General features: G+C 35.4%; 1 protein-coding gene across 1 annotated transcript in view; it reads left to right on the top strand.

The window, feature by feature from the left end:
• Positions 1-24,400, top strand: part of LOC150092093 (uncharacterized) — a gene marked incomplete at its 5' end in the record, with an annotated part of 96,596 nt that overhangs the window by 12,971 nt on the left and 59,225 nt on the right. Inside the window, 4 exons of the mRNA XM_090415315.1 lie at positions 5,486-5,623; positions 18,180-18,319; positions 19,930-19,988; positions 22,266-22,417. Coding sequence (XP_090271441.1) covers positions 5,486-5,623; positions 18,180-18,319; positions 19,930-19,988; positions 22,266-22,417 — 489 coding nt within the window. The remainder of the gene's footprint in view (positions 1-5,485; positions 5,624-18,179; positions 18,320-19,929; positions 19,989-22,265; positions 22,418-24,400) is intronic.

The following is a 24,400-nucleotide window of genomic DNA, read 5'->3' as shown; positions in this document are numbered from 1 at the left end:
TTTTAAGAACCAGAGTATTAAAATGTTTATTGGAAAAAAAATAACCTTGGTTATGCTAAAAAAGTGTTTTGCAAATAAGCGCTGTGCGTAAATACGAAATTGTTTATTATTTATATTTAAATCGCAGTTTATTTCTTTAAAAATAAAAATCCTCTTTATGTATATTCTGATTACATGTGTATTTTCAAATAAAGGTGAGTAAGCTGCACTCATAAAGAGATAGATGGATACTGCTAATTTTCTCATCGCATTTTTTGATTTTATTTCTCATAACATCACTAGCGAATATATTCATTTTATGAAATACGTTGACTTTATGGATTAAATTGCAGACATAGGATACATGCAACGAGATGCGGGCATAACTGGCCAAATATATTACTCTTGTCTTTAGATAAACTTCATTTCTAGTGTGAGACTGCCACCTTACTCCCTGTAAGGTCTGAAGAAGCTTAGAGAGTACCATATTAATCTTTATGCACTGTGTTAGGAATATTTCATCCTATGACTTCACCGAGATACTTTTCACTATACTTAACTGGCTTTTGGAGAATAAGACTCTTATAAAAGCAAAAAAAAAATTAAGTACAATATCTCCTGCTACTGATGCAAACGTTTCATTAAAATCGTCTTTCCTCTAGGCATAAAAAAGTCTCTGTCATGATCATTTTCAATTGTTTCTCGTGACTATTACCAAGTGGAAGGCAGTTCACTGAGCAGTATTTCTATCACTTTGAATATAATTCTTGTGATCATATTCTAGATTCTTCGATAATCTACCTGGATTTGAGACTGATATCAAAGAACGTGCTCTTGAATGCTTAACATACCAAGTAAATGAGTGCTTGCTACAAAATTCTAAAAGAAGCGTCTAAAAAAGAAAACTTTTAAGAGTAACGTTTCGTACAAAATGTCCATCGGCCGTATTTCTTTAATATGAATATGCTTCAGTTTCCTGGAGAGAAGAGATCTTATTAGATGGATCATCAAACTTTAGAGAGCTATTAGCATCAATCAATAAAATTTTGTACACAAGAAAAGAAAGGTGCTGCTGTACTTATTTTTGGCTACTTTCTATTATTTATTTCTTCTTCTTATTATTAAAAGAGACTTACAGGGAATCAGGGACTCATCAAGGGAGGCCAGAACATACTACACCCACTAGTTATCATATTTATTCTTGAATTCATTCACACTGCTTGCACATGCCACATCTAATGGCAATCCATTTTAATCACACATCACCCTCTGAGAGAGAGAGAGAACGCTAGCATTCATTCCCTTCTTAGTGGAATTCATACTCAGCTTTCAAGGATGCCCTCTTGTCATTTCCTCATCCTCCATAAAATAAAAACTTCCATCGTCTGAAATCCTGTCTAACAATTTCAGAAGTTCGTACGGCTCAATCATGTCATTCCTCTCTCTCCTGTTTGTTGGTGTCTATCTACAAATTCTCAACATGTCTTCATAATCAGTATTCCACAATTCTGATATAAGTTTAACGTCTAATGTCACATTCCATGTCTAATGTGATCATTCTCCTTTGCACTCTCTCCAATATATCAGAATCACAACGAAAACCAGGCGACCAGACCTGTGCAGAATAGTCCAAGCGAGGTCTGATCAAGGGCTCATAAAAGAGGCAAATTAGCATCCTTATCTTTACAAGTTCTTTAGCATTGAAATTATCTTTTGAGTTGTATTGATAATCTTTGTTCGATGGTTCCCCTGAACTTCAAATTGCTATCTACTAGCATTCCAAGATCCCTAGCATGATCAGCTTCTTCTAGCATAATCCCTCCAATATAATACGACACTGGATATCTAATCCCGTCAAAGTGCATGATTTTTGATTTACTGACATTGAACTATTATCATTCTGCAAGTACTGAATATCAGCAGCATTTCTGATTACCCTATCTTTTCATCATTAGGAAATCGCTGTATGTCGTCTCTCAAATCCTTCCAAATCATACCGGGAAGGATTTGTATGTACATTTTGAATAACAGTGGACCAAGAACTTTCCCTTGTGGCCACTAGTTACCTTAAATCTTTCAGACTCACAATCCTCGTCCACCCCTATTTGATATCAGTCAGTTAGCTATTCCCTCATCTACGCTAATATTTTATAATCCAAACCCATATTCTCCAATTTATGCAAGTGCCTTCTATGCTGTATTCTGTCAAAAGCCTTAGCAAAATCCAAAAGCATCAAGGTGTATCCATTCCCATTGTCTAGTTCAAAGACAACATTACTATAGAATGTGCGCAAGTTGCTAAAACATCACTTTCCCTTAGTAAATCCATACTGTACATTGCAAATTAGACATTCACTGTCAACTTATATCAGAATCCGAGCCCTAAGCAATTTTTCCAAAATCATCCTCACCACCTGAGATACTGATTGATCAATCTTCTGATGAATCTTCTGTGTTCTGAAACTCATATTAAACAGCCTGGTCAAAGGAATGCCAGTTCAGCTGAACACTCTTGTAGCACTCGTGCTGTTATGCCACCAGTTCAAGTTGCTGAATAGTTATTTAATTCGTGCAACAACTCTAATACTTCCTCTTCATCTTCATACGGCTGAGTATCTTCATTCAGTGAAGAGGTAGCAGTGAACTGCATACACCATACGGATGATAGCTTTTAGCAACGTAGGCACTCTTATGAAAGATTTGTTGTTTCATATTAATTCTTACTTTTACTTGCAGCATATCCATAGAATTTGTTTGGGTTTTCTTTAGCTTGCAGAGTCCGTTTCCTTTAATACTTAGACTTAGCTTTCCATACAACACTTGTGACTCTTCTAAGTATTATTAAGGATGAGGAGTCAACGCAAAATCAAAGTCAGCTACAATAGAATAATCCACAACAATACAGAAGAGCATCGAAAGTCACTCTGTATTAATTTGTCAATATTTGGTTGCATGCCATCCTGGTAGGACAAGTGATTAGCGCATCTACTCTCCAACCATTGGACAGTTGAATGAATCCTGTCAATCCTTTCAAAAATAGTTTTATTTTCCAAAACTGGGCTTAGCTAACTCAACTGCCGCTCTTTACTGATCTTCAGAAAATGCATTTTTAATGCAGTTTGGCTACTGCGAAGTAAAGAGCGTGCAGTTGAGTTAGCTAAGCCGAGTTTTGGAAAATAAAACTATTTTTTGACAGGATTGGGATTCATTTAACTATGCCAACGATTGGAGAGCAGATTCGCTAATCACCTACCAGGATGGCATACAACCAAATATAGACAAATTAATACGGAGTGAGTTTCGATGCTCTTCTGTATTGTTGTGGATTATTGTATTGTAGCTGACTTTGATTTTGTTTTGACTCTTCATTCCTTAAAAATACTTCCTAAATATAATTATTTCTTCCCTAATAGCCACGTCTAATGTGTTATTCCTAGATCATATTGATAAATTTAAATATACTTACACTGCCAGATTAGACGCACAGAAAGGAGAACGTCTCTCTATGTGGGTTCCCAAGTCCTTCACCTCCAATGTATGTCCTTAATCTTTGCTTATTTGGTGCCAGTAATCCTGAAGGAAAATATAAAGAAACTATGAAAACTCGAGTTTTTCTTCTCCAGTAAATTCATGAAAATCGACCGTAGAACCCACATTATTGCAGACAGTAATGCATTCTGTTAGAGTTTGGTACCCAGAGATGGCTACACTTGTTTATCCATCTCTTCATCGGTAGCCGCTTATAGTTAATGATAGTCATGGGCCAGATATCTCTGACTGGGTACCTGTGGAGATTGAACTGCCCACAGACTCTCCAAAAAAAAAAGCTAAATAGGGTAAGTAGGCCTCGCCTATTCCCTATAAGGGAATAAAAGGCGTAGGGTGGTGATTATTATTATTATTATTATTATTATTATTATTATTATTATTATTATTATTATTATATACTTTATGCAGATGATACAGCTATAATATCCATCCATAATAACGCAAGCATAGCCCAAACAAATATGCAGGATGACATAAATCTGCTCATAGACTGGCTCACCAAAAACTCCATACCTACACTCAGATAAGAGACAATTAATGATATTCAGAAACCAACTGACTCGACCAATTGATAACAAATATACAGGGTGGTTCAAATTCATGCCACGTACAAACTTTGAGGGGAGGTAGAGAACATGAAAATCAACCATATTCATATAGGAAAGCATGACCGGAAACGTCACCGGAAGGTACTAACAGGGACACAAAGATACAGAAATAACACAAGGCAGTAAGTGGTGTAAAAACTTTATTAGGCGAAACTGAACAGTTCAATAGTAGTTAGATATATAATATCGTAAATGAGGTGCATGTCTGTCATCTCAGCGTTCGTGAAACGACGCATGTTCTTTGTACGACGTCAAAAGCTTGAATGAGGAAGCCGCAATTGCTCACCTGAAGCGCTGACGTACAGCGCCGCTACCTATCATTTTCGGGTGGCGAAAATGATAGGTGGCGTTAATTTTGTCATTACAGTAACAAATTGGATGACATCGGGACGGAATACAACGTCACCTTCTCCTTATGATTACACTGCAGATTGAAACAACTGCAGAGGAAAAATGTCTGATTTCGATATTACTTAAACAAAAAACCCTCGCTTTCTATTCAGATTATAGTTTCGCCACCTGGCCCCTTTAATAACCTGTAACATTATCCAAAGTTAATCAGACATTAACATTAAGAAAAGCACAGGCTAATCGCAGGAAGAAAAACAAAAATGAATATCACGTATTAACTAGATCTCAAAACAAGACCAGAATCTTAAATAACTCCTTCTCATCCCTACACCACCCGATAGCAATATATAAATCTCAGTCCAACCATTTTTGTAATATTGCTCACTCATTTTCAGTAGTAAGCCAAACCCCTCCAAAAAATTGAATGACATTAGAAGGGAACGCTCTAGTTATGTAATCTTTCCTTTCACAGACTCAGTCAAGTTACCTCCTTATAACCATCTGCTTATCCTCCAGGTGGAAAAGAAGCACATCAACAGGTTCTTTATTTTTCCTTTAACTTATTGATCACACACGTCACCGATGTTCTCTCTCTCTCTCTCTCTCTCTCTCTCTGTGTGTGTGTGTGTGTGTGTGTGTGTGTGTGTGTGTGTGTGTGTGTGTGTGTGTGTGTGTGTGTGTGTGTGTGTGTGTGTGTGTGTGTGTGTGTGTGTGTGTGTGTGTGTGTGTGTGTGTGTGTGCGTGCGTGCGTGCGTGCGTGTGTGCGCGTGCGTGTTTTGGGATTTTGCAACCTTTGTTGAAATGTGATGAAGAACTCACTGATGACTACTGCATTGCTTAAACTTAAATTCTGACAAGAGGAAGAATATTTTTTAAAAGATCAGTTAACTTTTATACTATTCGTTAGTTATTCTTACCTTATGATTAATATCATATCTTCAATGAAAATATTGTGTTCATTACACAGAATATTTATATATATATATATTTTTTGGCAGCCATATGTGAAAAAGATAAACACAAGAAAGACTGCATTGCACATGGTGCTCTTTGTACAGTTAACCAACAGAATAATGCAAGTTGCACTTGCCCAGCTGGATTTTCCGAATACGCTGCTGGACAATCATGTACTATTGGTAAGTATCCGAAAAGTATTTATCTTATCATTTTAATGACGATATTATTGTTATTATTATTATTATAGTCAGTGCATCGGTTACCACAAAAAAGGAAAAGAGAAAATAATACCCGTCCTTCTCCCGTCGTAGTGCGACTCACCAACAGCCTAACAAAAACTACACTTATAAAAGCTAGCAGGATTAAAACTCCAGTAGTAAAGGATATGAAAGGAGACCACGACAATACCCCAATATACTTGTCCGAATACCTTACGCCATATTATCAGAAAATATTCTACCAAGCAAAGAAAGTAAAAACAGAAAACAATTACCAGTTTATATCGATAAGAGACAGCAACATATTCCTTAGAAAGACACAAGATGCAAAACCAATCGAAATAAAATCCGTAGATGACCTCAACAGGCTGTCACATTGAAAGGAATATTGACAACTAGTAAAGAAGAAACAGCACTCCAACCAACATGAATGCAGACCATCAAGCAGACGTAATCACCCCGGAACATGATAATTGCCACATTCTGAAATCAATAACAGAATGGAAACAACTGACAATCCCCAAAAAAGGACTATCTATTCTCCACATCAACATCAGAAGCATTCAAAAATACTGGCTGACCCTGCAAGCTTATCTGAAAGACGATATAGACGAAATAGACATTTTAATACTGACTGAAGTATCTACGACAAACGAAGAGGCATCTTCCTACCAAATGCCACACTTCCAACAACACAAACACTGCAGAAACAAAACGAAGCGGTGGTATAATAATATTTACCAAACATAAACTAGAAGTAACAGAAATAAACTATAAATTAAAATACGCAGAAAACATATGCATCGAAATTAAAAACATCAAACAAGAAAACTCCCTGATATTAAACGCAATATACAGACCACCCAACTTAAGCACCACAAAATTCCTAGAAGAACTAAACAGATGGCTTTCAGCCACGAAAGTAGGCACCTCCAAATTCTTGATAATAATAGGAAACATTAATATAAACATTAGGAACATAAATAACAACACAGAACAATACCTACACCTATTATCGGCATATAACATAACCCCATCCATACAGTCATATACACGAGAAGAGATAGTCGGAAACACAACAACTTCATCCTGCATTGATCATATAAATATAAGGGCCCCTCCAAACACCCACACAGCAGCCATCATAACATGCAAACTGGCAGACCATTATTTCACAGCATTGCAGTTACACACTGAACCAGAACCCATAAAAATCACTGAGACTACAAAAGAGTATCATAGCATTGTAAACGAAGCAATAGTGAACGATGAAATCAGAAAAACAGACTGGATGCAGATAGCATCTTTAGACTCTGCTGAAGCTGTATATAATAATCTTAAACTTGCATTTAACAAAATACATAACAAAGCATTAACAAAAATAAAAATATGCCCCCAAACGAAACAAAATCCATGGATAACAGAGAGCATACTAACAGACATACAAAGAAAAGATGCCCTATGGAAACAACTTAAGAAGTCGCCGAACAATATCGCTCTAAAAGCTGAATACAAAAGAAAACGGAATCTCCTAACAACCCAGATTAGAACGGCAAAAAGAAACTATTACAGCAACAAATTAACAACATCTCAGAATGATATAAAGGAAACCTGGTACCTGATTAATGAAATGCTGGACAATATACACAGAACCACTGCCTCAGAGACAATAAAACACAGCTTTGCCTGCGATCCCAAATCCCTCAAACAGTTGGCAAACAACTTTAATCAGCACTTCGTGAACTCTGTCCAAAAGCTACAAGAAACAACCTTTCCTCACACAAACGAACATTCTCCACTAGGTCCACGAGCAACCCAGTCGATGTAGTTCCCCAGAGTAACAAAAGAACTATCACTGGCAATTCAACAAATTAATCCTAACAAAGGACCGAGGATAGACGGAATCAGACCAAACGACATCAAGAAACACTCAAACAACCTACTTCCAGTTATACAAAAACTGTTAAATAAAATCTTCGAAACGGGACACATACCTGAAACGCTGAAGACTGCATTAATCACACCCATACACAAACAGGGAAAAAGAAACATAATAAGTAATTACAGACCTATCGCCAAGCTCCCTGTAATCAACCAAATCATGGAGCGCATGGTACATCAGAAACTTTCCACTTACGTTGAAAAATTTCAAATCATATCGAAAACACAACATCGCTTTCAAAAAAATAAACGAACAGCAACACTCCTGGAGGATTTCACAGATCTAATAAACGCTGCATTGGATAAAAACAGAATAACATTAGTGGTATTCACTGACCTAACAAAAGCATTTGACACACTAACACATAAAACCTTGTTAACGAAACTTACCCATATCGGAATTGGAGGTCGTCTACTCCAGTGGTTTAAAGCATACACGAAAACCAGAAAGCACATCACACGTATAGGATCAGCATACAGCAAAGAGGTACATGTAACCTGTGGAGTACCGCAAGGAGCTGTCCTATCTCCCATACTATTTAACATATACACACACGACATAAGTCAACTACCCCTAAAAAGTAAAATCTTCCAGTATGCAGACGACACGGCCATAGTATCCATTCACAACAATGCAAATATCGCTTACAAAAATATGCAACATGACATCAATCAAATCACTAACTGGTTAACCGAAAACGGAATATATATAAACACTGGAAAAACAAAGCTAATGATATTCAAAAACCCCAAACCCTGCCCATAGAAACTAAATATCTCACTATCAAACATTCATCCTCCTATACACAAAGTGCAGAACCTAAAATCACAACCATCACACAGGTGAAAACAACACGCTATCTTGGACTACCTACATACCAAGCTTAGGATAATAGCAAGCAAACTATACAGATTAAAAGACATTGCCCCAACCCACATAAAAATACTAATCTATAAAGCATTATGTGAAAACATTTTAGGATATGCAATCACATCATACGCATTCTGCGCAGACTACAGACTTAACAGGCTACAATGGTTGCAAGATAAAATCATAAAACTGATATTCTCAGAACAACCCACTCTTATGCAGGAAGCACGGACAAAACACAAAATACTTAAGGCGAAACACTTATGCCACTACACAGTCATGTTAAAACACTACTACAGCCCAACATATAGAGTAACCAGAACAATATATCAAATAACAAGACCACAGTCAACAAACTACATAACATATACATACAACAATCACTACGGCAAAGCCACCCGAAATTTCTACGTACCTGACATGATAAACGAACTGCCGTTCGACAACAGAAACCTAGGAACATACAGTGAGCTGAAACAGGCACTATATAACTATTATAAAGAGAATGAAAATTAGAGCAATTCCTGTTTCTTTCTCCCCACCACACATGCACACACAGACACACACCTATGACAACCCCCCCACTCAAAAACTATCACTACAAGAACACAAAGAAACAAACACACCATGTCTAAATCCAACCCTATTTGCACAAAAAAAAGTTAAACTGTAATAGCAGTTGAAGTCTTCCAAGTACGTACCAACAAACAGTAAAATCAACACCTGGCTTGCAACCAGTATAGGACCATAACCATGAAACCGCCACCGTCTATCATCTATTATCTTCCTCAGATAAGCTCTGCTAAGCTTCGAGGAAGAAAATTATTAACTTGCAAGTATCTGTTATACACAATTGTAATGCGTTATAAATATTATATATATGATTACTACAGCAACTATGTATGGAATTCATCTGAGACATAAAAAAATAACAATTATAAATAAATAAATAAATAAATAAATAAACAAATAAATAAATTATTATTATTATTATTATTATTATTATTATTATGTATATTCTAAATTCAAAAATTCTGTATAATCCTTATTGTAAATATTATTATTGTATGTAATTTAAACTGAGACATAATAAAATGTTTAAAAAATTATTATTATTATTATTATTATTATTATTATTATTAAGAGAGACCACCAGGGAGACAGACTCATTGAGGGAGGCCAAAAACTACACACACCAGCTATCATACTTATTCTTGAATTCATTCACACTGCTTGCACTTAAAACATCCAATTGCAATCCATTCCAATCACGCACCACCCTATGACAGAAAATTCTAGCATTCACACCCTTCTTGGCGGCCCTCATTCTCGACTTTCCATAATCTTTATTCTTCATTCTTTATCTCTATAATCAGTATTCCACAATCCTGATATCATTTTTAACGCTCTCCTTTGTATTCTCTCCAACATATCAGAATCACAACTGAAACCAGGAGACTAGACTTGCGCGCAATAGTCCAAGTTAGGTCTTATCAAAGCCTTGTAAAGAGGCAAAATAACATCCTTATCTTTACATGAACGTTCATTTCAGCATTGCATTTATCTTTTGAGTTGTATTTGCAGTCTTTGTTACATGACCCCTGAACTTCAACTTCCTATCTATTAACACCCCAAGATCCCTAGCCTCATCAGTTTCTTCTAGCTTAATCCCACCAATATAATACGACATTGGATATCTAATCATGCCGAAGTCAATGACTTTACATTTACTGACATTGAACTGACGCCCTTTTCCCATGCCCACAATTCCAGCCTATTCAAAGTATTCTGCAAAGACTGAATATCAGCAGCATTCCTGATTACCCTACCTATCTTTGCATCATCAGCAAATAACTGTATGTAACTTGTCAAATACTTCCCAATATTATTAATGTACAGATTAAATAACAGTGGACCAAGCACTGATCCTTGTGGTACACCGCTTGTTACCTTAAACCTTGCAGACTCAGATCCTCCGTATACTACTTTTTGATATCTGTCAGTCAGCCATTCTCTTATCCATGCTAATATTGTATAACCCAAGCCCATGTTCTCCAATTTATGCATCATTCTGCCATACTGTATTCTGTCAAAAGCCTTAGCAAAATTCTAAAAGTGTCATGGTGTATCCATTCCCCTTGTCTAGTTCAATGGTAACATTGTTATAGAATGTGAACAAGTTGCTAAAACATGACCTTCCCCTTAGTAAACCCATGTTGTTCATTGCAACGTAGATGTTCACTCTCAACCGATTTCTGAATGCGGGTCCTAACCAATTTTTCCAAAATCTTCACCACCACTCTTGAGATACTAATTGGTCGATAGTTGGATACATTGGTCTTTGCATCACCCTTATGCAATAGAATTACCATACATTCCTTCCATTCCTGTGGAATCTTCCCTTTCTGAGACTCATATTAAACAACCTAGTCAAAGAAATGGCCAGTTCAGCTGAACACTCTTTTACTACATGTGCTGATATTCTATCAGTCCCTATTGCTGAATTCTTATTCAATATTGTGCAACAGCTCTAATACTTCGGCATCACACACCTGCGGTTCTTCATCTAGTGAAGAGGTAACATTGAGCTGAATGCTGCGTTCACCTGGTTGATAGTTTTTAACAAAATGAGCAGTCGTTAACTGAACAACCTCTTCTGCCTCTGTAACCCTCACGCCACCTGGATTTAGAAGAGTTATTCTTTCCTATGCATTCTTTCTTTTACTTGCAGTATATCGATAGAATCCTTTTGCGTTGTCTTTAGCATGCAGAGCCTTTTGCTTTTCGTACAACAGTTGTGACTATTCTAGCCTGCTGCTTATAACGTTCGTAACGGACGTCATCCCTATGCAAACGGTATTCCTTCCACAACTTCCTTTTCTTACGAATCTCTTGCTTAATAAGATTACACATCCATTTGACTCCTACTCTATTTATTCTTCGAACTCTCGGTACACATTCTGTACAATATAAAGTTGTACTTTATTTGCAAAATAATATTGTTGTAAATAAACTACATAGTACACGTAATTAGCACTTATATGAAGCTCTCCTTTTAACAAGTATCGATTTGACGTTTTCTTTTCTTCAATTATTATATTTTTTCCCATTAAGACTTTTTTTCTCTTATCGGATCCCTTGTATCGGTTCACTGATATAGCCCAAGAATTCATTGCTCTAATTCTGTTCAATTCATTAAGTTTGTTCCCATAGAATATTTATTATTATTATTATTATTACAGAAAGCCACATCCAGTGAGTACTAATATTGAAAAAAAAAAAAACTGATAAATCATTACTTGTCAGTAATAAATATGAAGCTTCTAAAGAAGAAAGATATATGAACTCACGTAGCATAGATTGTATAATAGATTCACTACTAAATCAACTAATACAGAATACCTATGGATACAGCCTTATAGCGATTTTATATGAAACACATTCCGAACATATATGAGAAAGCAACCCGACAATCAATAAACTAAGAATAAAATATGATATTCATCCGGGATTAATAATGATATTATACCCTTATTTCAGCCATAAGATGCAATTCTAAATGGAAAAAAAAGTCGAAGCCTCACCTAAAACACAGATTTAGAAATGATTATAAGACAGTTTTGTAATGTAGTAACAATGAAGGAAAAAAAAAACAAATCGATTCTACTAAATACCTCTTTCTAGTCAGTGAAGGGCGATGTCAAGAAAACTTAGTAGAAAATAAATGAGCTAATAAACAATAAAAGAAATTCTCAATAATGATTACTAAAATATTTTATCTACGATATTTTCTCAGAGATCGCCAATAATTTCAAAAAAGCATTTCGTAATAACAATACTTCAAAACTAAAACAAAATCAATCCCGATATATGTCATCTGAGAAAGATTATTTCCGACAACAAGAATATTGAATGGTTTTCCTTAATTTACAATTGAAGAAACTGCATTGGAAACTTAAATGTGCAAAAACAATCCAGTCCAGGACTATTATAATCAGAACCCCTAATGTTAAGAGAAAGCTTAGCCTTCAAAAACCATCTTTCATAAGTTAATCAATTCAATACTCGAAACAGGAAATATTACTCTTCAGTTATCAGTGATTATTCAGTTATCACCAATTTATAAAAGTGTGTAACAAAGATGAGCACGAAAAACTATTGTTCTGCCCTAATCTTCTTACATTAAAAAATAATTGAAATAATCTTAAAAAGGAAAAACTACAGCTGATTAATGCGAGTAGTTGCGCTCAAATGTACTTATCTTGACAAGAATAATTATGTAGCATTCAAAATCTGATGGAAAATTAATCAGGTAAGTGAAAATAATTAAGGGTACTACTTCTCAGAAAGAAATGTATCTATTATCATTATTAGTATTAGCAGTAGTATTCTCACTCACTCTTTCTACTTAAAACATAAGACCTTTCCACATAAGTTCTTTCCACATGTGCTTAATCCCAACGGAAATAAATAAATAAATAACTTCATATATTTGTTTTAATTATTTTCTTAATTAAGACAGTAAAATGGAAGTCACTCTGAACAAGATTAAGATAAGATAAGGAATTTTGATGTCATTGGCTGATAAGATCATTGACGTCATTTTGTGTGAATCTGTACGTGACGTCATGAGTGTGGAATGTTGGGAATTTTTCTGGGGAACATACGTGTCATTGACGTCACGTCGTGTGTTTTTGTTCGCGTATATAGAATTCTGGGTGATGGTTAGAGATAAGAGAGGTGTTTGTTATGATCAGTGACGTCATGGAGTCACGTGGAAAAGGAAGTTATTGTAGTGGGGAGATGTGACATCCTGTGTTTGTTGGTGGCAGATTTGTGTGAGTTTCTTGTTTTTGTTTGTTTTCAGTGCTGGCTTATGGGTAATGGTTATAGTATGGAATTCTGGGTGATGGTTAAAGATAAGATAAATTAGGGAATGTTTAGCTGGGAGAAACATCTGTCTGTGACATAACGTTGTGTGTTTTCGTTCGCGTATGGGATTTTGGGTGATGGTTAGAGATTATTATTATTATTATTATTATTTGTCACCGCCAGGGAGTCAAAAGACTCATCGAGGGAGGGCATCTACTCCACAACTCTGCTTCCATCACTCACAATCCTTCGACTAATTGCAACTACATCAACGCCATGCACCGACGACCACCACCACCAGTATCTCCACAGACAGTCACAAATATTCACGCCAACAGTGGGATTTCAAACTGCAGACTCTTGACTAGAGAGCAGATATGCTAACCACTCGGCCAGCTAGGATGGAAAAGATAAAGTATGAAATGTTTGCAATTACAGGGCGGCACATTTGTCAATGACATAACATTGTGTCTTTGTTTGAGTGAAAGTTAGAGTATGAAATTCTGGGCGATATTTGATCAAGTGTTGAGGTCTTTGGTTCGATTCTGGAAGGGTTGGGAAATATTTGTCTACTGGTGGCAGCATGAATTTTCCAACATAAGTGTATGGTAGTGCGTTTCTGTTATTGCCTATGGGAATGTTTACTTTAGAATCAAGAGATTAGAGTCAGCATTTAGACATATTCTTAACAATTATTTACAAGCTATCATGAATGTCCCCCTCACATAGCCCCTCCAGCACACACACACTTTCTTTTTTTCCCCATATACATAACTCATCCGAATATTATGATTTGTCAAAAAGTATAAGAATTTAATGCTTATTACTAGTTTCTAATTAAATATTATGTTTATTACAATGTTTTTAGCTATTGGAATTTCTAGTTTAGAGTCAAGAGATGGCATCAGCATTTAGACATATTCTTAACAATTATTTACAGGCTATCGTTGTTGTCCCCTCATCCCCCCTCTCAAACACACATACACATTTTATTTTCAAATTGCCAAAATCCCACCTTATAACAATATATTAGTAACTTAGACATTAAAATTCACTAACATAGCCCATGCTGAAAATCTCTAATATACATACACTATGATTAATCTTGAAAATTATTCAGCATTAGAATTAGCATTGCACTTACCAAAATCACATGAGCTGTGGTCATTTGAATTTACAAATATCATATAAAATAAATGCACTCAACAAAAATTGTCTGTTTTGGGTGTATATGATAAAAAAATCTCAACTGATGTAATATTTTCAAATGACCATTGCTATGCTTAAGCTACACAAAAGAAACATTAACTTACTCTCTCACCAGAATGGTCATCTTGGAACTAATGAACTTCTGAATGCAAATAGATATTACAAAATTGTTGATTGAATTATAACCATATATTCACATCACGCACACACACGCACACACACACACACACACACACACACACACACACACACACACACACACACACACACACACACACACACACACACACACACACACACGCACGCGCGCGCGCACGCACGCACGCACGCACACACACACACACACACACACACACACACACACACACACACACACACACACACACACACACACACACACACACACACACACACACACACAAAGATGATTTGCAGGGTGAAAGAACGAATTGCAGAAATAAAACTGAAATGCACTCGATTATTGTTCCTTACAGGTTTCTGTCCAAAGTGACATCACAGAGTTGAAGTGTAAATGCGATTTTGTTGTGGGTATGTGTGACTTCCTGTGTTTGTAATTCTACGTGATGGTCAGAGTATGGAATTAATTCTGACAAGTAAAATGATTTTTTTTTTACTTTACAGGATTCACAAAACAGCACAGTACCACAATCACAGATAGACATTTTTTTTCTTTCATTTTCACATTTTCTAAAATAATTAACTACTGGAATCTCAGTTTTACAGCTTTTCTTTCTTTCATGTTTTTCTTGTCAATAGGTTGTAGTTAGATATTTTCTAAAATAATTAACTACTGTAATCTCAGTTAGAATTTCTAAGCAGAATAAATATTCTTAGATATGGAGAACTCAGCAACGATACCTTAATTGTTCATTTAAGTTTACAAATACACATTTATTTGGCTGAAATATTATTTACAAGTATATTTACAGTAAACATTAGAAAATATAATCACCTAAAATTTCACAAGATTTTTCTCTCTTGCTATTTTCCTGAAGAAAGAAAAATTCCAATTGGGTTTGCTCTTTGTTTTTTTATTAATGCAGTTGCGTCTTGTTCCTTAGCAAAAAATCTTTGGTTATGTTTCCAATAACAATTATAAGACTTACATGGTTTTTTCACATTTTGGGCAACCAATATCATTTAAAGCAAGAACAAGTCTGCCTATTAACTTCATTAATGCTTTTGATTTTTCTCTTCCTTTGGTGAGCAATATTTGATATTTGATGTTGATTCAATTATCCAATCTCTTATTTTGTCCACACATAGTGAACTATTGTCCCATTTCAGCTGATGATTCTATTTAATTAACCATGAATTCTGCTTTTTAATTTTTTCAGGTAATTCTTTCCACCTATGTGGTGTTGATTTCAATGCATATCTTACAATAAATCGATAAAAATTACAAATTTATTTAGGAAATATACTTGAGTGTTCATTTAAATGAAATTGAGCATCAATAACACCAGTGATATCTGAAACTTCGTATTTTTTCCCAACTGAGAATTTATAATTTTCTTTTGTTTTGATATTTCTTACATTACTTGTTTTTGCCAGCACAAATAAATAGTTCTTATTACTTCAAATTATTATTAGCTCTGTAGTATACTTTGTTGATTTTGTTGTTACAAAGTTCCAAACAGTTAAAACTTTAGACTATAGTGATATGTTTAGATGAGCATAAAACTCAACATGTCTAATATTACTCATATCATCCCTTTTCATGTTTATACATACTTTATGCATAAATATGAAAATATTTATGCACAAACCTTTCATATTTATGCATAGTTTATGCAAATGTTTATGCATTTGATTTACAAATAACTCAAAGAATGTCAGTAGGTAGCATTAGACAATTTTCTAAAATAATGAATTAGAGGATATCAGTTTTCCCCACTTTTTTATTTCATTCCCAGCATTAACATTAATTATTAATTTCACACTATATATATATATATATATATATATATATCTATGTAACTTTCATGTCTAAGTTACTAATATATGATTATAAAGTGGTTTTTGCAATGAAAAAAGGGATACATACCTTAGTGATTTTTAACATAGGCTATATTAGCTAATTTTCATGTCTAAGTTACTAAATATATGGTTATAAGGTTGTTTTTGCAACGAAAAAATTGTGTGTGTGTGTGTGTGTGTGTGTGTGTGTGTGTGTGTGTGTGTGTGTGTGTGTGTGTGTGTGTGTGTGTGTGTGTGTGTGTGTGTGTGTGTGTGTGTGTGTGTGTGTGTGTGTGTGTGTGTGTGTGTGTGCTTGAGAGGGGTCAGTGGACATCAGTGATAGCCTGTAAATAATTGTTAAGAATATGTCTAAATACTGACACCATCTCTTGAATCTAAACTAAAAATTCCCATAGGCAAAAACAGGAATGAAATACCACACTTTATATAGGAGAATTCATGCTGCCATCAATAGACATATATTTTCCAACACTTCCAGAATTGATCCAAAGACTCCAACACTTTATCAAATGTCCCCCAGAATTCCATACTCTAACTATCACATAAACAAAGACACAACGTTATGTCACTGACACATGTGTCACCCTGGGAATTGGAAATATTCCATACTTCATCTCATTTCCAACTATCACCCACATTTCCATTCTAAAACCATTACCCATAAGCCACCACTGAAACAAACAAAAACAAGAACTCACACAAATCTGCCACCCCCAAAACACAGGATGGCACACTTCCTCACTACAATAACTTCCTTTTCCACTTACGCAATGACGTCACTGATCATAACAAACACCTATCTTATCTCTAACCATCACCCACAATTCCATGCAGGAACAAATACACACGACGTGACGTCAGTGATACGTATGTTCTCCAGAAAAATTCCCACATTCCACACTCATGACGTCATGCACAGAATCACACACGATGATGTCAATGATCTTATCATCCAATGACGTCATGCTTCCTTATCTTATATTGATCTTGATCTTGTTCAGAGTGGCTCCCATACTACTTAAGACACATCAGAGAGCACCCATTTATCTGGGGTGAGTTATTAATAAAGATTTACACTGGGATAATAAATTACTAATTTAACAAATCCTGATAAACATATTGCCAAAAGTAACTTTTCTATTTCAGTGTTATTTTTACACTTTCGAAATTATAGTTTAGGATTTCATTTATAGTGTCCGAAGGACAGAAATTTTATCTGTTTAATTTAAATGCTATTCATAAATACAGAGATAAAAAGAGAAAAATGGCAATTAATGTGCGTTGTATTGCTGTAAAAATCTACAAGGTACCCAATTCCAGTATGCACTCCCACTAATGTCTCCACTGTTATAGGCCAGCAGATCTGTGTGATTACAGTTGGATGTGGGATCTCCTCCTCCCCCTCCCCCTGAAAATAAAGTTAATTTTAAAACGGATCGAATGGTCTACTTTAATTTTTCGCTGAAGATTCTATTAAGCGTAGATCATGCTTCTGAAATTACATTTTGGCATAGATTTTTATTTAGTAAATGGTAATTGTTTATTCAGTTTCAACTGTACTTCAATAAAATATGTTTAGCATCGTCGTGTTTTGCCATACCTAATTGTATTCTTTATTTTCAGCTCGACATTCATATAACATCCAAATAAAACCAGGAATTAAATATGGATCGCCAGTAAGGACAAACGAAAATGGAAGATCAGAGCAATTCTTTGAACATTGGCTTGATGTTAACACATTTAAAAATGATTTCAATCAGTCAGTGAGTATTTTATGTTTATTGAAATGGATGCCTATATATCAAATCTTGGATTAAAGCTCTGGAAGTGTTACGATAAGAAGCTCACACTTCCAACACATATTTCGAGCATCATGATAACATTTTTGTAGAAATAAAATTATTATTCTTTTCCTTCTGCTTATTACTATTCGTTTTCTCAGAAATTGTACTAAGATGTTCTTACAAAACTCAGTATGTTACAGTAGTTCATCGTTAGCTATCTTCCTGTTTAGTTATTCAAACATTCACAATAATCTCAAGCAAATCCATTTAAATATAAAATTGATTAAAATGTTAACGAACAGCAAACTTTAGGTTTCTGGGTTTATGCCTGACAGAAAGCCTAGTAATCCTGTCTCTCAAGGCATTACCGAAAGCGTAAAGCCATCAACAACTACGTATACGTCTTGCATTTGATAGACGTCACTGGACCACTGAAGACCAAAACAGGTTGCCTTTTTGGATAAACCTCTTTCTCTTTCCAAGATTTCGAGAAAACTTGGAAAGAGAAATCACTCTAAAATCGTGGGCCAGCAGCAACAGGGAAGAGGTTTGGATGTAGCATATATTTTCCTACGAAACTCTTTGAGTCATGACAAGTGCTTTGCAAAGTCACAGCACAATTATGGTTATTAGGGGTCCGAAAGATTAGAGCCTCATATCCTACTATCGCTTGTTAGTGCTTCTCGACTTCCAGGGCCTTCGAGTTCGTGGAATTTCAAACCATCCAATAGATCCATCTCTGATATTACACGGAATTGAGAGATCCCACATGTGAATCGTCCATCCCAAACATTCACAGACGTAAGAAAGTAAACCTGATAACATTGTACAGCATACTTCCTGCAATACTAAGTCCATTCTTCGCTACTGAGCGGGCGTTCGTGCAGCAAGAATCGAAGGGAATTATTAGGACGGTACTCATAATACTTTGAAATGCATGTTTTCAGTGTAAAAATGTAAATCAAAAGTAGCAATTCCAGTTTTGCAATGTTTTTTCTTTATGTGTGTGTGTGTGTGTGTGTGTGTGTGTGTGTGTGTGTGTGTGTGTGTGTGTGTGTGTGTGTGTGTGTGTGTGTGTGTGTGTGTGTGTGTGTGTGTGAGAGAGAGAGAGAGAGAGAGAGAGAGAGATAGTATGTGGTGATCGTGGTAGTGGTTATTGTTATTGTTTTTAGGGATTCGTATTAATTATCCTTTACTTCACGTCCTCGAAGATTTCTCATAATGTTTAAGATATTATATTATTATAAGTGCGATAGAGTGACCTCTAGATATGAACTCTCAAGTACTTTACACATATCTAATACGAATAATTATTATTCTCACTTAGTTCCTCTCCCTAAAAGAATAATCTCTGCATCCCTACCGAAACCTTCTGGACAAACTATTACTGATGTAACACGTGGCTTTCTGTTCAAAATTAGACTAATTCTGAATAGCTCATTCGAAACTTAATTCCCTTTTCGCTTAGGATTTTATTTTATGTTATTTACAGATGTTTGTTTACTGAGTTACTCTTAGACAGAATATTTTTGTTTTGTTTCATGCACACAATATCGTTAGTAAAGTTTTTTGTTTGTGTTCTCTTTCAGATACTAAAGAACCATTTGGAAATTGGCGAGCCTACTTTAATCAATGTGTTGTTCTGCAAGTAAGGCTTTACATAAATTTTAGTTAATCTGTATTCAATTCTATGACTTGTTGAAATCTTAAAATTAATTGTTCTTATGGTATCAGATATTAATGAGCAGATAAACAAAATATTAGTCTTAAAAATAATTGAAAATGGTTAAGTTAGATAACAATTTCTATTAGCTCTGTATATACGTGCGTATAAGAAATCGCCTCTTTGTTAGGTACGCCTATGCCATCAATAGAGTCAGTCTACTGAAAGAGAGTCACATATCCGTTCCAGGCTATATAAAATAGATAATGCCAATTGCAGTTGAATGATTGCATTAGTAATAGCACAATGGCGCAACAATAGTGACCTGAGTGTGGCATAAGTGGCAGTGGCAGGGGCACCAGAATAAAACTGCCAATCTACTGAAGGTGTTCAAGCATAACAGAGAGAATGCTTTAAAAATGATTCTGCAATCAGAAAACACCCAACTCCTCGAAGTTGAATGGTCGGAGCTTGTTAATGTGATCGAGTAATTCAGGATTACAATAATCCGTCAGTCTAGCATATTGCACTCAACCGTCAAATGGCAGTTTGTAGGACTATCACGATATAGTCGTAGACATCCTCACTAAATTGCACCCCTGTCTGGTGATGCGAGAGTTATTTCTGCGCACGTTACTCTTCTCGGTGACTAAACAACTATTTAACAAAATACATTTTCCGGTCTTCATCATAACCTTAATTTTGCTTTATCACTACTGGTTTTGAGATTTTGAGTACACATTTTGAGATCTTGTGTTTTTGCCAACAAACTTTTTTTTTTTGTTGGTGCGTTTAATGATGTGGATCACTTCGGTAGAAATCTCATCGGAGGTAACGTTTTTCCACGGAGCTCTTTAAGATAGAGAAAAGATCGAGGTAATGTATGGACTCTTCTGACATAAGGAAGCACTTACCATTAATAATTTCCAAGAGTTAGGTTCCTCTTCCATATTGAATTCTTATTCCGAGAAACAAATGCACGCAAGAAATAGAAAACGACCACACAACTCTTTCTGTCTGACTTACAACTAACGTGATGGTAGGAACTATTACATCATCCAATTGGCCAAGTGCGCGGTGTGCCGAACAGTAAATATGATCTTGTGATTTAGACTAGCAAAAGTCTGAAACTGTTTTTATTCTTTTTATCTGCAACTCACCTAAGACAGATTGGTATTGTGTAGCACGTTAGTGTTCAAGACATTTCATTACTCCAGTAAGGAGAGGGGTTGCGGTGGTGGAATGAAATGCATCATTGCCTAAATCATTTACCACGATGTATCGGCCACTGGAATTCGCATATTTAGCTTATTAGCGGAAGTGTAAAGCCCCAAGCCCGCAATTAAAATAGATACATCTATTAAAATACAGAAATGCCATTAATGACTACCTAAATGTATATACTGAAAAAACTCATAAAAAAGGGTTGGAATTCAAAGGGAGGAGGAATTCTTCACCTCCCCTTTCAGGGGAATGTTCCGAAATATTTCCTTGAATATATTTGCCCATTCAATTCCAAGGATCCAGATAATTCTGGGAAGATAGGTAATGGATGACCGTTTCAATTTTATCTGATGTTGTTGTATAGAAGAGCAGTGATGTATCTTAGACGGTTAGCGCCCGCACAGGATGAGCGTCAAGCAACTAAGTACACTTGGAAGTTGTGATGCAGAGCGGCGAGGTGTGGTTTAGTGCCATCGAGTAAGGTATCGATGATGCCAATATAATTTTGATGCTCGAATGGTAATACCTGTATCCAAGTAACCCCCAATGTTGCATGTACAGTATAGAAATATATGGTAGCAATGTACATAGCGGATGATGCCATTTGTGGACGAGACATTTGTTGGGGGAAAGCTAAGTATTTGACATCACTGTAAGGCAATTCTTAAGTAGAAAATTAATTCATGCAACAAATGAAGAAAGCTATTTGAATACACCAGAACTGCTCTCTCTCAAGGCACAGCAGTATATAGTTTAACAAAAATACAGATACTTGCATGCCAAATTATAAATATTTCGTTATACCTATATGACTTTCGATTTAATTTACTTTTCATTACTTATATTCATGTTAAATCTGAAGATAAGAATATCATGTCATTAAGAGACTATCTCCGCTGTGAGACTTTGAATTAAATCAATTAAATCTAGAAAAAGTCAAACTGAAATTTGATTACTCCTTTATGAGTTTAAGAATTTCTGTGTTCACATAAATAAACTGCATTATTCACAATGGTGTTTATTACTTTACTGTTTCAGCGCTTCAGACAGAAAATGTACGGTTGAAGTGCAGTTGGAAAAACCGGCTTTAGATGAATTACAACTGCTGAAAGAGGCATGCGCAGGTAGCTCCCGTGGAGATTGTGTTATATATCCAGCTCTTGCACTCAATGAAGAATCGCTGAAGTCTGGTGGGTCCACTTATTTTGAATAAATATATGTATAATATAAATCATAAAAATAGATATTATGCTTTCAACAAGCTTTTTATTGAGAATATTAATGTATACTTAGGAAAACTAACAATTTAATTTGTGTTCAATATATCTGCCAATTAAATCATTGCCGATTTCATAAATAAGAAGCAAGTTTTGTAATTTCCTTTCTTATAAATATTTAGTAGCAATTTAGGCTACAATACTGAAAACATTCAAAACACCTACGTTCTTTCTTAAAAATGGAATCGGAATGGTTAGAACAAAACATGTGTCACGTCTTCGACTCTCTTCACTGTTTTGTCCAGTGACCAGTGAACAATTGCCAAGTGGCTAACTACTCTTCAGTATATAAAGCTCATATACAACAAGCTGTTAAACAATTAAATTCGGAAGAAAAAAAAAATCAACCAGCGTTGTCTAGCTTATATTGTAGCACTACGCGGGATGAAAATTTTTGAAGAATTACCATAAAGTTGCCTGATTTTTCTTCTGCTTTAGAGACTCTTCTTATTCATTTGGGAAGACTATTAGTTGTAAACCAAATCTTGAAATTTATATTCTCATCTAAAATTTTGCAGACTAATCTAATTATGATCAAAGAATATTAGTATTTTTTTATTATTCACTACGTACTGCCTTAGCATATCTAGGAATAAATCGATATTGGCGCATGTTAAACTTGGCAGCAACGATAATAATTCCTTCTAGGCAGGGTGTTACACAATATTTCTCCAAATTCCGGGTAATTGTTTTAAAACAGATTCTGATGAAAAAAGGTCGCGTAAACGTACTGCGGAAACGCTTTCGTACAGACATATAGCACATTGTCAGAGAAAGCGGATAGGCAGAAGCGGAACAGTTGAATGGCCGCCTCAATCTCTCAATATCTGACCATGGCTCCAACAAGGGTGGGGGCTGACAGGGCTCTAGCCTGGGGAGCCGGAATTAGGGGGGGGGCGTCTTGTCGGGTTGGCCAGTTAAGTGAGACTAACAAAAGACAAAAAGAAACTTTATAAAATATGAATGAATATGTGCCGAGAGGGACTACTAGCGTTTGCAATCTTTTGTAATCCATTATCCATCTTTTCAGACTTATTGTTACTCTTCTGAACTTCCCATTCGTAAGGATTTACTTTAGTTTCTGGTTTTCGTTCGCCCGTCTCGCTTTCTCCTTCAACACTGAACACAATAATGGCTTGAAAAAATATTTCAGATCTTATAAAGGTATGCTAATGACAATGTTTTGGCACAAAATATTAGCAAATATTGACAATAAGAACATTATTATACAAAGTAAAAGAATATCTCTTGAGGTCAAGTTCGCACTTATAAGAGAATTAATGCAAGAGATACAACACTTACGTGACTCTTAGGAAAGTGTTGTCCAAGAAGCAAAAGTAGTTGAACAAAATTGAGGTTGCACACTGAAGCAATCGGTGTGCAACCTCAATTTTGCGAAAATCGAGAAACTACTGTAGAACCTGAAGAAGATTTCAAACTTTTCGTAATTTATTCAGTATTGGATTTCATTATGAATGATTTAAAAACAAAGTTTGAAGCAGCAGATAATATATGTGAATTATACTCACCTATTTTAAATTTCCAAAACTTGGACGATGGTCAAATTAACCCGAAAGCAGCAAAACTTGTGAATATGTATGAAAAAGATCTCTCAGAAGAGTTATTGAATGAAATTTTTCACCTCAGAAGTATTCATAAGATAGTTTTTGGCACAGAAACAAGTCTCGTGAGACTTCTGAAAGCAATTTATGATAAAAACCTGCAAGGTATGTTTTCCAATATCTGCCTCGCCATTAAGGCTAGGGACCTCCCCCCCCCCCAAATGTGGGAAGTTTTGATTGTACTAGTTATAACCTTTAAATTGATTTTTCTCTGGTTTTTAAATTTTAACACATTGCAGTTGGTTTTGGCAAGATATCTTAATAACTATTAGTC

Source organism: Typopeltis vanoorti, unplaced genomic scaffold (genome assembly GCF_054136105.1).
Source record: "Typopeltis vanoorti isolate ZY-2024b unplaced genomic scaffold, IOZ_Tvanoo_1.0 HiC_scaffold_72, whole genome shotgun sequence".
Lineage (NCBI taxonomy): Eukaryota > Metazoa > Arthropoda > Arachnida > Uropygi > Thelyphonidae > Typopeltis > Typopeltis vanoorti.
Note: the sequence above shows the minus strand (reverse complement) of the source record. Positions and strands in the feature narration are given on the sequence as shown.